The sequence below is a fragment of the Chaetodon trifascialis genome, chromosome 5, assembly GCF_039877785.1.
Source record: "Chaetodon trifascialis isolate fChaTrf1 chromosome 5, fChaTrf1.hap1, whole genome shotgun sequence".
Classification (NCBI taxonomy): domain Eukaryota; kingdom Metazoa; phylum Chordata; class Actinopteri; order Chaetodontiformes; family Chaetodontidae; genus Chaetodon; species Chaetodon trifascialis.
This window is the reverse complement of record NC_092060.1, coordinates 10,754,253-10,770,721: the sequence shown is the minus strand read 5'-3', so window position 1 is coordinate 10,770,721 and position 16,469 is coordinate 10,754,253. Positions and strand designations below refer to the sequence as shown.

The following is a 16,469-nucleotide window of genomic DNA, read 5'->3' as shown; positions in this document are numbered from 1 at the left end:
CCGCTGGAAGATTTCCAAAGCCGAATATCCCAAACTTTCCCCGTTGAGACCGTATTAATGAGTCAGCATCCCGGCACAGGACAGCGTTGCAGCCATATGGTATCACCTGAATGAGTCTAACCAGCGATCCAGACGACCTCCTGACGAGGGAGAGCCTGCGCGTGTTTGTGTCTGTGGCCAGTCCGTGCCACACCCCCTTCTCCTCGGTGCGGTGGTATGATCCAGGGATGCTGTTATAGCGGCACCGAGCCTCACCAGCAACAGCATCACCCGTCAGCCTCCTCGGGTTCAACTGCGGCTAAACGCACCGCGCCGGGCTCCCTGTCACACAGCACAGCGGAGCTGGCTGGCGTACAGCCCCTGCAAGGAGATCCCTTCCTCTCCGCGCAAATCGTTTCGTCGTCCTCTATCGGCATTTGAGAGCGAGCATCATCAGCATCAGCACCGCCGCCTCGAAGCCCAGACCAGCAGGCACAGAGAGAGGTGTCTCGTCCACATTTTTCCTTCTCTCTCTCTCTTTTTTTATTTTTTAGCTGGGGCACCGCGTCTCAAGTCTCATTTCTACCGGGGGGATTGCACAGTCTTCAGCATTTTGCAGGGTTCTTATAGCATGGCATCGGACTAAAGGAATGGCTTTACGTCGGGAAGGTAAGCGACACGTTCAGTTCTGGCCTTTAGTGGGCTCACTGGGTAAAATCGGCTACTGTGTTGCTTGGCTAAACGAGGCTCGGGTACTGTGACAACGTGAGTTCACAGGAAATGGTTATTATCAGCTGTTCAGATGTGCGGTGCGGTGCTATGACCAGTGCGTGTGTGTTTGCGTGTGTGCGCATGTGTGTCTGTGCGATAGGGGGAGAGGCAGACAGGTACAAAGACACACACACAGAGAGAGTGTGTGTATGGTGCGGTTTTATGAAAATCAGTCCCCCTCCTTTGAAGTATGGGAATGCAGACTTTGTGCATGCAAAGCTGTGTGCTTGACAACCAGTCTAAATGATGACAGTCCAGGTAGCTGCGGACTGCTTGCTTCATGCGTGCAAGTGTTGTAGTCGTTTTGGTTCAGCAGTGCTTGCAGCCTTCAGTTGTTTTGCTCCAGTTCTGGCTCGTCCACTCCATCTCCATCAGCACTAAGGTAGCCTAATGATGCCAACAGGGCCACCGGAGATCCAGGGGGTATAGCTCTGTCTGACGCGTGCCTTCTGTCTTCCAGCATCAACGCAGCCTGCCGGGCCCGGGCCACACAGTGCCACCAGGTCCAACAAGCACGTCAGGACACATTTCAGCTCTGTGACCTGTTTTATTCCTCTGACAAATGCCTATTTTTACACCTCATACATGAACTTCCATACCCTTCTGCATGACGCTGCAGCCGGTGAAGCCATTCCTTGCTTAATTATTGAGCTGCATGAGAATTGTTTTTCACATCGATGTGAGGGTAAATAATTAACACCAGCCAATGCATTTTGATAAATCATAATTATTGTGAAGGCAGGGAAAATTGCACCAGGATGGATATGCTCCGATAGATTTAAATTAGACCTTCTCACTCCTCTCCTTCACAGTAGATTATAAATAATTGCTTGGAGTAAACCACTGAAGGCATATTCCCAATAAATAAATAATCGAATAAGCAAAACAAATAAATATGTAAGTAAATTAAAATATAGAATACTTCTTAGCAATTGCCTAAATGTATCCCTCCATTTAGGAGAAACTCTCACAAAGAATCCCATACTTTTCATGAATGCTTTGTTAATCTTGCTTTACCCCCCCCCCCCATTATGGGATGACTATACATACATATATATATATATATATATATATATATATATATATATATATATATATATATATATATATATATATATATATATATATATATATATATATATAGTCATGCAAATGCATTGTAATAAGAAACTACCATTTGTCAATATGTCTGATACGTGGATCTAATGCACTACTCCTCCAGTCCACATCTTTCAGAGAACTGTATTGATGTTTGGATTGTTTCACCCATCAGGCATACAGTACCTGTGTTCCACTATGTTATTATAAGATCCCCCCCCCAAAAAAGCTTTAACTACAAGTCTGCAGGCTGGTATGTTCTGTCAGGGTTGCATTGTGTGTCACTGCCCTACCTGATGCTGCTCACAGTGACGCTGGCACCGTGCTTAATTCTCCCATGGCTCCCACATTATTGATAGTGATGATAAAAATGAGGCAGTCTCTCTTTGCTCTTTGTGATTAATAGAGAGCATCTGTGTATGGAGGTTAGATAACACACCCAGACACACGCAGATACACACACACTCCTTCCGTGTCTTTTTCACACAAATGCACAGATGCACACACTTACAGTTCACGTGCACACGGAAGGGGAGGATGATGTATGGGAGCTGTGCTGGTTGATGATTGTAATCCTACGTTCATTTCTCCCACTGCACTGTACTGGAGTGTTGATGAGCTGTGTGTCATAGCTGGGGGCTGCCCATACTTTTGTCTGGTGAAGTGTGTGTGTGTTTGTGTGTGTATGTGTAAACATGTTGTTCACATGTGGATGCTTTTTAGGCCCTACAGGCTGCTGCAGCAGAGGTGGTGATGAACAGTGATTAAGTGCATATTTTAAATGGCACACCCATTATGGCAACGCCTTCACAATGAGAGGACAGGTCTTTGAATTGAAATGTCACTTCACCAATTACATTATGTGTTGCACACACGCCACTGATAAGGCATTGGCATTTCCTTCAGTCAGCCAACCACCACATGCCAAATCAGTCAGTCAAATATTCAGGGTTTTGCATTTCAGCTCGTGCTGACACACTCTGGTTTCCCCTCAGCATTAGTTAGTGATCAGCGGTTGTCGCTATACTAATTATCTCTTTCAGCTGTTGCACACTCACTGTTTAATTTTCGGACTTTTTGTTGTTAAGTGGTTGGTGCGTGTGGCATTTTGGAGAGCCAAAGAAGCTGTTCAGCTCCTTGGCTTTGAGTCCCGTCATTATTTCAGTGCAACTTCCTGACAATTTAGGCCTCGAGTGCCATGTGTTAGGATGCTGGCGTTTTGCTGTCAGCAGCTTCCATTGTCCTGAGTCAAGAAACTGCTAATAAAAAAAAAAATCTTGTGTCTAATAATTCGTGTTTTTCTGAGATTTGAGTGATATTGCATGGCCTTTGGATAGCGCAGTGCTGTGCGAGACAGCGGGGGAGTTCTTTTTGTTATCCAGCCCTGCATTATTTATGAATTTTCATTCCAGGAATGCAGTAGCCCCTGGCGCTGTAATGCTCCTTTCTCCCATGGAATCGCTCACACACTTCCCTTATGCCCTGCAAGTTTTCTGCAAAACTAGATTTCCTTAATAAAATTGGGGTCATGAATTAGTGAGAGGACAATGTGAAATGCATCAGAGGTTGTTTATAATATTGAGTACAACACTTAGTGCTGCAGTCAGAGTTTAAGCTCGCAGGCAATATGGGGCCCAGTGGGAGTTTTTATCCCGTCTCTCCCTCTCTCGCCCCCCCCCCCCCCCCTCTCTGCATGTCCATCATATGGTAAGAATGTAATTGCTGGAAAAGCAGAAAATGTTTCAGTGTGCGCCACCCTGCTGGTAATTTCAAAGTAAAAGAACCTGTGCTAGTCGGGCTAATCAGACTGCTGGACCGCTTGCACGCGCACACACACACACACACACACACACACACACTCACACACACTCACACACTCACACACACTTAGCGATGTAACCATTGTACAACTTCAAATATTTACCTTCTTGCTGCAATACTGCTCCATCCTCAAGAGGAATTGTTTAACAAATCCTGCAGTGCTAATTAGGGCTTCCTCTATTCATTTTTCTGTGATCGGCCTCTGCAGTAAGGAAATTGCCAGAGCTGCCATTAAAAAAGTGAAATACATAAGCAATATAATATCACCCAATTACCCTATAAAAATCTCAGGCTATGGCAGAATAGGCTCAGTGTTCACAGTTGTGTTTACAATTAATGCACTTAGCACAGCAACGTAACATCTTTTACGGATGACCAGCAGTGAATATGAAAAGCTTTGGTCCAACATATGGTCATTATTTTTGCAAACTGATTGACAGCAAATTCTAAAAAGAGCAGTGTCCTGTTTTGAACTCTTTTACAGAAAGCTTGTGTGTTTCATGGTAAAGGATTTCTTTCCAAAGTAACACAATATGTTTTACAATAGAAATCTTTGTAGAAGAGTCCATTTGTGATCTGAAGCTTATTGCTTATTTTTGGTACCTTTTTCCACGATGGAGCACTTAATGGATAAAACATTTTTTTTCCATCAGCAAGCTTTTTGTGAAAATTATGCAAGCCCCCTTTGTTTTGCCAACCAAACACAAAACTGTATATTTTAGCGTTGAAACCAAAAGTGGGATCAACAGCAACAGAGAAAGGGACAGAAATAGTATCAAAACCAAAATCACCTTCAGTCACCATCACACACCTACACACACACACACACACACACACACACACACACACACACACACACACACACACACACACACACACACACACAGTATAAGCCCGAGGCATTTTTCTTTTAAGTATTCAGCTATGTCTCAACTGGCATCTCCAGCTCTCTATTCTCTCATGTCTTCTTCCATTGGGCTATGGGCAAGAGTCATGAACTATATACAGTTAAATAAGAAGTGGGGTGTTATGTGAAAATTGTATTGTGAAAATGCAGTCAAAGCCGCCCTTCTCTCCTGTACCTGCTCCCCTCCCTCTGCTTTCATATTCGAGTCAGAAGACAGAATGATCAGAGCCACAAGAGGCTTACTGGTCAAGCCCACTCTACTTCTCTTTAAAATACGAGATTAATTTGTCAAGAGGAGTGTGTGTGTGTGTGTGTGTGTGTGTGTGTGTGTGTGTGTGTGTGTGTGTGTGTGTGTGTGTGTGTGTGTGTGTGTGTGTGTGTGTGTGTGTGTGAAGAGGAGTGCTGATGGAACACACCTAGCTAGAGGGCCGAGACAGAAGAGCGGTCAGAGTGCTGTTGATTTAAATGTATGGTCTCTTTTGATGGCTTCGTTTTTCTTGTTGTGCTCGGTTGTTTTCTACGTAAGGCTTCAACTAAGTGTATAAATCTACCAAATATTTTCTCAATTAGTCAATTTATCATTTGGTCAAAAATGTCAGCAGATTGTGAGAAACGTCCATCATCACAAGTCGTCATAGTCAAAGATGATGTCTTCAAATGTCTGACCGCTCTCCAGAACCCAAAGATGTTTATTTGTTTACTATTTTAGGAGACTAATAAAAGCAGATAATAATCATATTTGAGAAACTTTAACCTTAATTTTGCTTGAAAAATAATTACTACTAGTATTTATCAAAAAAAAATTATCAAAATTTTAGCAGATAAATTCTCTGTCAATCATCTAATTGTAGTGGACCAATCGCAGCTGCTCTAATTATGTGCAGTGTATTGCAAGGTGTTTCTTTTATTTTGTCCACCTCCTCTATAAAGTATGCTACTCCCATATATAGATTACTTTTCCTCTGTTGTTTTATTTATGTTGTAGTGGTGCTGATTCTGTTATGTCCACCCCTGTTCTGTGTAAAGTATATACACATGTGAACCACAAAATACTGTGTGTACTGATATCCAAGCACGCACACACACACACACACACACACACACACACACACACACACACACACACACACACACACACACACACACACACTCTGTCTCTCTCTCTCTGCACACTAACTCATTCAGACACACACAGAAAGCCGATGCACACCTACAGGGACACATTTCTCACCGTGAAATTTTTATTAATCAAGTCAGTGGACAACTTAAGAAGAAGAAAAATCAATTTTTGTTTCTCCCCCAATTTATTACCACATAAATTGTCCTTCATTTCAAAGTGCACGCCTCCTCTTTGGTGTCAAAATAATTAAGTTAAAATCCATTATATTTGTGTTGATTTTATCCCGCTTTTGTTGAGACAGAGGACAAAAGGGAGACGACGTCGGCCAGCTTTCACTGACGAGATGTGCAGCAGCTTTTCCCCTTCAGTAGAATCAATGCAGGAAAATGATGAAGGATTCTATCAAAATCAGATCTATCAGATATTCAGAAAAACTGCGCACCATCAACGTCAGGGAGACTGGTAATTAGACTCCCACAGTATCTACTGTGACAAGGTGATTGATCTGGAAGTGACCAAACATCTGCAACGTATTGACCAACAATGAAACACCAACAGCACATTATACCCCTACATTTGCACCTCAAGACCATGATTAATACCTCAACATGAATAAGTTACATCTGCAGCTTTGTTGCATGCTTATGAAGTGATTTATTTAGCAACATAAAACACAGTGATGCTATACTGTACATCTCTCCTCTAAACGAGTTCATCTGTTTCCTGCTGACTGGTAAATAGCCTCATGTGTATCATCAGTAATATTCATAGCTCTACTTTCTAGATGATCATGAATTATTAACTCATTGAAAAGATGAATAGCTCTAAAACGGTGCTTGATGCATCTCTGCTGGAAGCCATGTGTACAATACAATGCAGTACAGTACAATTGAGTTCAATATATTTTTCAGTGTGTTGCAGGGGAGTTGTTTTGTTGTTAAGGTTTAATTTCAGAATGAGTCTTGATGCACCGTGAACTCTGGGATGTATTTCAAGTATGTGTATCATCGCCCAAATTGACTTCTAACTGTAGAGACGCATATTCTCCACTGATTTCCAGCCAAAATGCCAAGCCAAACTGCACAAAGAAAAGTGATTCGAGCAAAGGAATAACCCAAATCTACTCCAAGAAAATCATGGCAGCAGCGCGCAGCCATTTTTCAAGTAAAGCAGACCTAATACATGTTGTCTCCAGATGTAACAATCCTGAAATCCCATATTTTACAGCATGTGCTGCGTGTCATCCCCACCCGATGTGCCTAGAAAAGGAATTGTTTGGAAAATTCTTATTTTGTTCTCTTTAATGCGCTCAGACGACACAATGATTCATCTGACAAGCAACAAAATGAGAAATGCAAATTGTTAGGGAATATGCCCGATGCAGTTTCGCCAAGGAAATTTTAAGAAAGAGAAGGCTGCAATGGAAAATAAGATAGAGCATAACTGAAAAAACAAAGCACAGTATATGAACAGAAAAGTGCTTAAACTGGCTCCCTGCAGTTCCTAACTGCAAATATATTTTACAGTGTGTGCTGTTGATTTCAAGCTTAAATAATTTGTTCAGCTATAAAAGTGTGACTTCTCTTTTCACTGATCTGCATCTCATACATACAAAACCTTCAGGGCTGAAGGCGTCACATGGATTTCTATCCACCATGCAATTCACATACGACAAGTCGATTCGGACCCGGCCCGTGACTCAGTGTTTGTAAGTCGGCAGTCCAATGGGCCACATCTGTCCATAAGGATATTAATGAATCCATGCGTGTAACGTTACTCACCAATTGAAGAGGTTGTCCTTAGAGTGATCCACTGGCAATGAGTCAAAGTCACTAATTCATAGTTCACCTGTTATACACATCCCCTCTACTCTGTGGACCCACCATCGAGCTGGTTGGCTCTCAGGCTGCCCTCCCTGGAGCCGACAGCAGCACACTGGCCGGATTAGCGGAGGTAACTCTTCAGTTGCAGGAGAGTCTAGATGCAAGAGGCTTCGCTTGGGTTTATTTTTGTTGGCCAACTGATGCATTGAGTCTCAAACTGAGTATTTCTGTTTGCCTCCTGGGATCTCGAAGAGGATTCAGTGGTAGTTGAACTGTTGGTTTTGTATTGAGCACTGACTGCGTCCTTGGTGGTTCGTCTGAGAGCATTGTTCTTGTTAAATATATAGTTGTCATTATCTTTTTAGGTGCTCACACTGGTATAGACGCTCAGAAATAACATTCATTTGTAAGACACTAAAAACATTAAACAATAGTGGGCTAATTAGGTTGAAATATTTATTTTTTAGTTTGAAAGTGTAGCCTCTCATCTGCTTAAATTGTGGCCCTTGGATTAAAGTATTTGAGGACCCCTGCAATAAGTCCTGTTATGAATACGCTACAGTATGTTATGTTAAGTCTAACATTTTCAAGTTTCTAGTCTAGCAATATGTTTCCTTTTCATCAATACAGTTCTTGTGACAGTGAATATACAGAGTAGCTGGAGATCCTTCACAGCGACCCTGTCCCCACATGAATATGGTTCTTGTCAGTGTCGGTGTCATCCAGGTGCAGTCACAACAGACGTGACGTTAATGAAGTGATTTCAGTGTTACTTTGTGATTGCCACTTGTTCTGGACCTCTTACCTTGAATAAAAATCAGATGCGGAGAAATACATTTATGCCATAACCTTGAGGTGCATTTATTGTACTTGTTTATATAGGCTGAACAGGCACAAGGAGAGAATTTATTCAGCCCCTGCACATCTCCGTCTCATCAGCTCACAAAAGAGCGCCAGCAGGACCACGGTTTGCTCCTGACTGAGTCCTGTGGCCTTTGTGAAGCAGCTCCTCTTTGTTGAAAAGCATTTTCCTGTGCAAGGCTGCTGAATGCCGTCTGTCTGTGTCCTAAGACTGCAAGAGGCCAGGAGAGTCGGAGAGGAGGTGGAGGCTGAGAACAGATCTGAGGAGCGGGAGGAGCTGCGGGGAGTGCTCAGGACTTTCGCAGTGGGAATATCCCAAAAACCCTCCCCGTCTCATGTGCTCCTGAGTACTTCCAAATGACATGCGTCATGTTGTAAAGGTGGAGATGGACGATTAGACCACTTAGCATTCAGAAATCAATCTGCAGTGCTGCTCAGCAGCTACTCGCAGATCTTTTCAGCCACTCCTCTGCAACGCTAATGTTCTCTTTTCACCCATTTCTCTGTAATCAACAACTTCATAAAGGAGATGCGCAGGAAATACTAAATCGCTAATCATCAAATCCAATTTCTGGAATCAGTCCCATTGATTTATCAATTAATTCTGCATCTGCAGTGCTGCCACTTTGCTTTGCTTTGGGTGTTTGAGGTTTTAGCGGTCAAATGCATTATTGAAAGAGGCTTTTTACCAAGCAGTGGCTGATGCAGAGAGCTTAGGGGGTTGTCAGTCTTGATGTAAAGCTTTATTTGCAAAGCGAGTTAGTGTGAACAGCCTTTTAGTCCTGCTAGGAGGACAGTGACATGAATTTATCTTGCGAGAGAGGAGGAATATCAAATGTGTTGAATAAGGCTTTGCCTTGTCAGGAATATTGATTAAGTGGTTTTGGGTGGTGTCTCTTGCTCCGTGTTTGTGTCTGTGTATTTGTGGTCAAATGCCTGCGTGCCTCTGCGAGTGAAGGCGACATGAATGCTCATACGGGGCATGTGCGCCTTTGCATGTTCTCATCCTTTTGTGTTTTTTGTTTGCTCTCCAGCCTTACGAGCACTCAGCAGAAGGCTTAAGATCAGAGGGAAAGAGCAGAAGTGGATATCATGAAAAGAAAGCTGTAGTCTGGGCCGAAGCAGATAAAAAAGCTATACCTTAGCCGAGATCTAAAAGAAAGAAAAAAGTTTTAACTGTAGTCAAGATATAAAAACAGCCTTTGAAAAGTTAAAGGTTAGCAACTCCCTCATGCAGGGACACATTCAGAGGGCATGAATAGTGTAGGACCTTATAGATTTCTTCACACTGCTCAGGCCTGCTGCGCCGATGTGGGATTTGACCCACGTCCACTATAGATAGTCAAATGGTACAGTATGGTTTCCCAGCTCTTGACAGCTCCTGACTACAACTGTTGGTAGACACACACACACACACACACACACACACACACACACACACACACACACACACACACACACACACACACACACACACACACACACACACACACTTTTTTTTCCTTGGTCACACTTTTATTCTGACATGCACACACAATCACACTCAGACTCACTTGGCTATTGTGTCACCTATGTGACTTGATTTGTGCATACAAGCATTAACCTTGGGTGCTATTATATGAGGAATAATGGAGGTAGGCAGTGCCCTGAAAGCTGAATGGTAAAGACACTGCACAGAGAAACAACGTACAAGGGTTCACTTTGCTGAAAAGGCCAGTAAAGACGGTACTGAATTTCTATAGCGTGTGGGTGTTCAAGTGTGTTGTTTGTCATTTAGCGTGAAATGCTGTAAGTGTGTGTGGGCACAGGGGCACTGAGTGTGTGTCCGTCTGTGGCTGATTGTCAGTATGTTTTTCATCTTTGAATCTTATCAGGAATGCTGTATGTATGGAGAGGTTCAGGCTGGTGTGTGTGTGTGTGTGTGTGGGGGGGGGGGGGGGGGGGTGGGTGGGTGTGTGTGTTTGTGTGAGTACACTCTACAGTATGTGTTCTGCCGGTAAACTCGGCATTAGCAGCAAGAGATTTCAGGCTTGGTCAGCTATGAAAGCACAACTACGTGACGAGAGTGCTGCCGCCGCCCACAGATAGCTAGCCCTTATCCACTAATTAAAACCCTCTATCACTCCATGTCTCACTTGGCAATCTCTCTATCCTTCAATTCCCCCCATTTTCACTGTGAAATCTCTCCATCTCTCATTATCTATCCATCACTCTCTTTATCCTCGGCCTCCATTCATCCCTCCCTCCATCCTCTCAGCAGGCGCTGAGGGCTCCCAGTGGGCGGTGTGCTGTTTTGTTGTGTTTCGGGTGGGTTAGGTATAACAGGGTCCTGTGGGTCCTTCAGGGCCTTTCATCTGAGGTGTCCCTGTCATATGCCTGAGGAGCCACGCTGGTGCTAACGAACAGAACAGATAGATTTTTAAGCCCTATCCCCCTCGTCTTCTCACACACACACATGCGCATACACACACACCCCCTCACTCCAGGAGAGGCATCCCTCTCTGACAGCTCACTGTTTACTCCCGTAGGACCTGTAGCCTGGATCTACATTTGCAGCAACAGACTGCGCCTGGATTCCTTCTGATGATTAAGCCGTCATCACGGTAGACAAAATGAAAACCTGCAAACAACAGCGGGATTGTCATGCTTTCACTTCGAAGTATCTGCGGCAATGAGTTAACATTTGATACTTCGGCATGTATATATTTCTCAAGGTTCCTCATCGTCATTCTTGTGGCTTGTGAGACCTGTTTAGTGAGCGGGATTAGCTCGCCTCTGTGCAAACAACCTTCTTGGAAATGTGTAAAGGCCAGAGCTAACAAAGATAGTAGCTGCCTACCCACTGGGGGTCTCCAGGCTGTTATGAAAATAAGACCTTCTCTGCATGATGGAAGTGTATTCGTAATCCTGGAAGTAATCCTGGAACTACTGTATCAATAATCTGAGGAGCTAATATTGTTGGATGGCACTCTGCTCTCCCCATCCTCCTTGTTTATTTACCAATGTGAAACGCAATTTCTCTGTCGCTGCCTGGCCCCAATCCTCTCTCTGCCTTTCTCTTTTTTCCCATTTTGCATGCTCTCTCTTCCCGTTCGTCATGATTTCAGCACATTCGTTTGAGATTGGAAAGTGCAAATCGGTTTTGACTCGTCCTCATGGTCCTTGCCTTTATACATGGCAATCTCCGACGTGCTGCTCGTGTTATTGTTGTTGTTGTCGGACATCTTAGGGACCCCACCCCTCTGGAGAGGACTCGGAGCGTAAATCCTGTTTAAAAGCAACTGTGTCTGTGAGCCTCTATCACTTCTCTAAGCAGATTTGTGAACAGCCCACTGGTCTATGGTTGCACTGTTTGGGCAAATGGATGGATAGGAGGAGATCAAGTGGCTGAGGAGTCCCATTAGATATTATTGTAACTGTGTAGCCATGGATTATCACTCCTGTGTGTTTGTGCAGAAGAGAAAGTGATAAGAGAAAGAAAGGGGTTAGCGGGGGGGAGTAACAGTGTAATGTGATGCGTGTGTTTCACTCAGTGTTGTCACTTTGTATTAATTTTAAACCAGGCGGTGAAGAGTTCATTACACACTGATGAATTATAGATTAGAATTAAATTAGAAATAAAATCACACAATAACATACCCATACATTGTCACTGCATACAGCTCCTCACTCTTCATCCAGCACGGACGAACTCACATGAGATGCAGCTCAAATTTTCCACTGTTTTTTTTTTCCACTTTTTTTGTGCTTTTGCTTTATTTTGTTGCAATAGTCTATCAATAAATAAGTGTTCCACTGAGAACACAAAGAGTACTGTACGGTGGTTAATACAGTAGGTCGGACATGCATAAATCATTGAAGTCGATGAATTTTACATACTTTGGTCTCGCGTGGAGATGATTAGGATCTGTTAGTTAGTTGTTAGTCATTCGCAATATAGTGATGCTGTCAGTTAAGCACTTAGTTGGGTTCTCTAAGGGTTCCTTCCATGCACCATGTGGTCCCCTGCTCTACACGTGCATAAAAGAAAGATGAGAGAGATGATCCAAATCTTGCAGCAAAGGTTTTGAAGATTCCTCTGGCGTGGTCCTAATTATTCCAACATCCTTGGATCTCTCTTGGGCCATCATTGTGTATTTTCTATGAAAGTAACCCGTAGCAAGCTTTTTGCGCCCCCTATGTCCCCAAGGTGCCTATTCTTCAACTGCAAACCTAGGCTGGTGTTGTGCTCAGGTGGCACATGCTGGCTTGTCCTACAGAAGGCCCGTGTGTCTTGTTTGAAGTGAGCTTGGCTCTAGGAAACAACCTCCAGGTTTTGACATCAAAACCAAGAATCAAACCCCCTAATGGGCACCCCACTGTGGGCTAGAATTAGCGAGAATAACCCCCGCTAGCAGGCTTACTTCTCTAAATGTAGGGGCCTCTGAGGATGAGGTGGAGGGTGGAAAGCATGTAAGGTAGGGGAAGAAGAGCGCGGATGAAAGGAAAGGAGGAGGCCGAGCAGAGCTGGACTTGTAGAGAGAGAGAGAGATGGGTGGTGAAAGAGGAGTGAAAGTGGGGAAGGGATTAAACAGGAGAGAGGTGTGTTTTAGAGGAAACCGCACCAGTCTTTCACATTGCTAACATCAATATACATGTACGAAGCAAAATGTTCACCAGACGGTCTGTGTATGCGCACACACGACGGGGGAACAAGATGGTGCACCCGTGTGCAGGACTGCATGCATTCATTCTTGCGTGTAAGCGTGTGACAGACATAAAACAGGACAGAGAGCCTCTGTAGAGACAGACAGCAGTCAGTGCCTGCAGCAAGCTCAGAGCTCACAGGGTAATGTATACTCGCTCCTTGCCGTACCAGAGAGAAGGTGACACCAGTCAATCCCATTCTGACAGGGCAGCTGAGATAATAGCGGGCTTTGATTCCCAGCAATAACTCCTGCCAATCAAAACGAAAGGCGTCGTGATTGCAGGGAACCACAAGAGTGTGTGTGCGTGTGAGTCGTCGGAGCTTGTGGTTTGCTAGAGCGTTGCTCAGATAATTGCATGCAAAAGGCGGTTACATGTTTTAAAGGCATTGTTGTGCTTTGTGTTATCATCGAAGGGAAAACACAAGCGTTGGATGGAAGCAGAGACAAGTGTGGAGCTTTTACAGATCATCTGCGCTATGATAATGTCTGCAGGGGGTGAGGGCGTGTGTGTGGGATGAATGTGTGAGCGACTTGGCCCATTTTTTGACTGTTTGATGTCAAGGGTCAGCGGGTGATTTGTGTGCATGCACACAAACTGGCCCGTGCGTGAGCATGCATGCGGGGAGGGAGGAGGGTGAGCAGGAGGCCAGGGGAAGGAGTCTTTCAGGTGGAATAAAAGCATTACTGCAGTGGTAGAAAGGTCAGCTGTAAACTTGTATCAGACTAGTGGTGATCACCCTGTGCTGCAGATCTCTGAGGTATTGAGCAGGCACGCTCTAATGGCTTTGATATATGGACTACAGGACTCCCTGAAGAGGTCAATACCATAGCACTTTGTCTCTATGAGCAATGACCCTCTCAAGCTCCATTTAGAAGCTTTATATCTGCAGGAAATAGGCTGGAAAGGCCTCAGGCAGGGCACGGTGAAAGAGAACTAATATGAATGAAGTATTTTCTAATCACTTCTTCTGTGCTCTAATCATTGTCCCAATCAATCATTAGTTATGGCGGTATAAGCATATTGTGCCGGACGTTATCAGAAGTAGATTTGGATGTGGTTGAGAGAAGAACAAGAGAGTCTGAGCGGAATAGAGCTGATTTATTATGACTGCGTTTGGAAGGGCAATGACACTGTAAAGACTGGTGTCTAATAGTGTTTCATCATTACTTTAGAATCTGGTGAGTCACAGTGTTTAATGAGAGTGACAGACGCGGGGCTCGGCTACAAATTTGTTGATTTATCCACAACTTGTCAATGGTTGTCTGTCAAAGGGAGATAAAGCCCTACAGTAGTTAGTTAGTTCCCTTTATCTATCCTTTTGGAAATTCTCTTCGTGTCTGTGGCAACTGTCAGAAAAATACAGCCAGAACAGAAAAGACATTACAATTAAAGACAGACATTTAACAACAAAGTGTCCCACAACAACATCACCAACAATCAAGGGAGTTACAGTAGCCAGAGAAAAGCAGAAAACACAAGTGACAAAACAGAGAACTGTGCTTGATTTTGTCCAATTTCTCTTCAAACGCATCCGGACATAATGGCCACCATCGTGGTCCCTTCTGAGTGTATTGATTTGGAACTAACCTTTGGTGTGAAATATGAAAGAAGCCAAATACGGTTTATGAATGTCTGCTGTAATTGGAATGAGCAGATGTTGCAATATTGTTCCACTGTGTTCAATAACAGACTTCTTGTGTGATTCTTCTTCTCTACCCTGTCTGTTCCAACCCCTGTTTCCTTTCATTTTCCTCCACTGGTTCATCGCTCTTCCTCCCTGCTGTCCTGTCCCCCCCTCCTTCGCCGTACCTTACCCGCTTCCCCTCCGTCTCTCTCACCTCCAGAATCTGTGCTCTGTGCTGTGGCTGTGCTGAGTGACTAAGCGGAGCCCTACAAGCCATGGAGGAGATGGACAGTAAACCCTACCAGCCGTTGTCCAAGGGGCGTCATGAAATGGAGATGTCCTACACCAGCTCATCTGATGAAAGCGAGGACGGCCGCGCCCACCACCGCTCCTACACCTCTCGCGAAACCCTGCCTGACTACACACACGAGCTACGCCTCACCCTTGGTTCTCACCGGGAAAGGCAGAGCAACTACAGCCAACCCCAGCCAGGTACCATGCTCTACCCTAAAATACACATCCACAGCTGCACAGACAGCGCGCACACAAAGGGATATTGGCACACATATGGTAGACACACACTCATGCACACACAAACACACACACTGAGATCTTTAAAAGGACCTATGTGAATTACCTATTACAGTCCACAATGAGCCAGAAGGACAGTCGGAGGCAGCCAATTACCTCTTCTCCACGGAGGTGATATTTCTCTCCCACAGCTAAACTAGGTCAACCCCAAACCTCTCTGGCCTCACCTGGGGTGGAAAACCACCCTTCATTACACGCACACTCACAGATACAGACGGGGCGGACACAGGCACACATAGAGACGCACGTTGACACATACACACCGAAAAATTCTTCCCTGCCGGTGACAGGAGGAGAAATGGGCCAGCGCGTGCTGTGATGGATGGCCTTTATGCAGGTCATGTGTGGTGTTAAGAGAGAAGCTGCACCTCATCAGGAGCACACCGCTGCGTAGAGTTCATAGTGATCAATAGATACTCTTGCAGCTACCCCAACCTCCTGCTACCTTGCAAGACCTACCCACCATGCTAACAAGCCAACATTGGCCATTCATAACAGTTACAACTCCTGACAAGGAGGTCTCTGGGGATTTCATGGCATGAATGCCACCTTCTGTGGATGTTGTCACGTTGCTCACCGTGCAGCAACCCATCGACGGCCACTAGCTATCATCATGGAGCTCCGATGGTTTCCACAAGATCGCAGTGTGAAAGTGCGTTTGCCTTTTCAACAGTTACTCAGCCTTTCTGTTTCCATAACACACAACATCGTTTGCCATCAGTGTCATATGGTGAGGTGCAAAAGACCCCCCAAAGCAGCCTTTGAAATGTCAATGGCAGCCGGCTCTGTATAGCACATCTGTTCATCTTTGGGCAACAGAGTTATATATAGTATACCCTACCTAAGTAACCAACTGTTAAGGGGGGACATTGCCTCCAGTGACATTTTTAATGGATTATGCTGTTCCTGACAAAGATCAGCCAATTTGTTTCTCCTCTAATTCCCCTCCCATGCTCTTCATATTTTCCTTCATCTTTTAAACGGCCACATCTTACCCCTCCCTCCCTCTCCCCCCCCCCCTTCTTCCCATCTGCTTGCTTACCCTGATGTTACAAATTCCTCTCCATCCATTTCATCCCACATCACCTCTTTGCTCTTCAGCCCATAAGAGAGCTGACCACAATAATTAGGTTTTGTTTGCCCATTAATTAACTCAAATTAATTCATTCACGCTTTTCAACATTT

General features: G+C 44.4%; 1 protein-coding gene across 1 annotated transcript in view; it reads left to right on the top strand.

Annotated features, from left to right (window-relative positions):
* The first annotated feature begins 232 nt into the window (after nucleotides 1-232).
* tenm1 (teneurin transmembrane protein 1) overlaps nucleotides 233-16,469 on the top strand; it is a 161,640-nt gene continuing 145,403 nt past the window's right edge. The window contains exons 1-2 of the mRNA XM_070962146.1: nucleotides 233-648; nucleotides 14,914-15,185. Coding sequence (XP_070818247.1) covers nucleotides 14,969-15,185 — 217 coding nt within the window. The 5' untranslated portion in view covers nucleotides 233-648; nucleotides 14,914-14,968. The remainder of the gene's footprint in view (nucleotides 649-14,913; nucleotides 15,186-16,469) is intronic.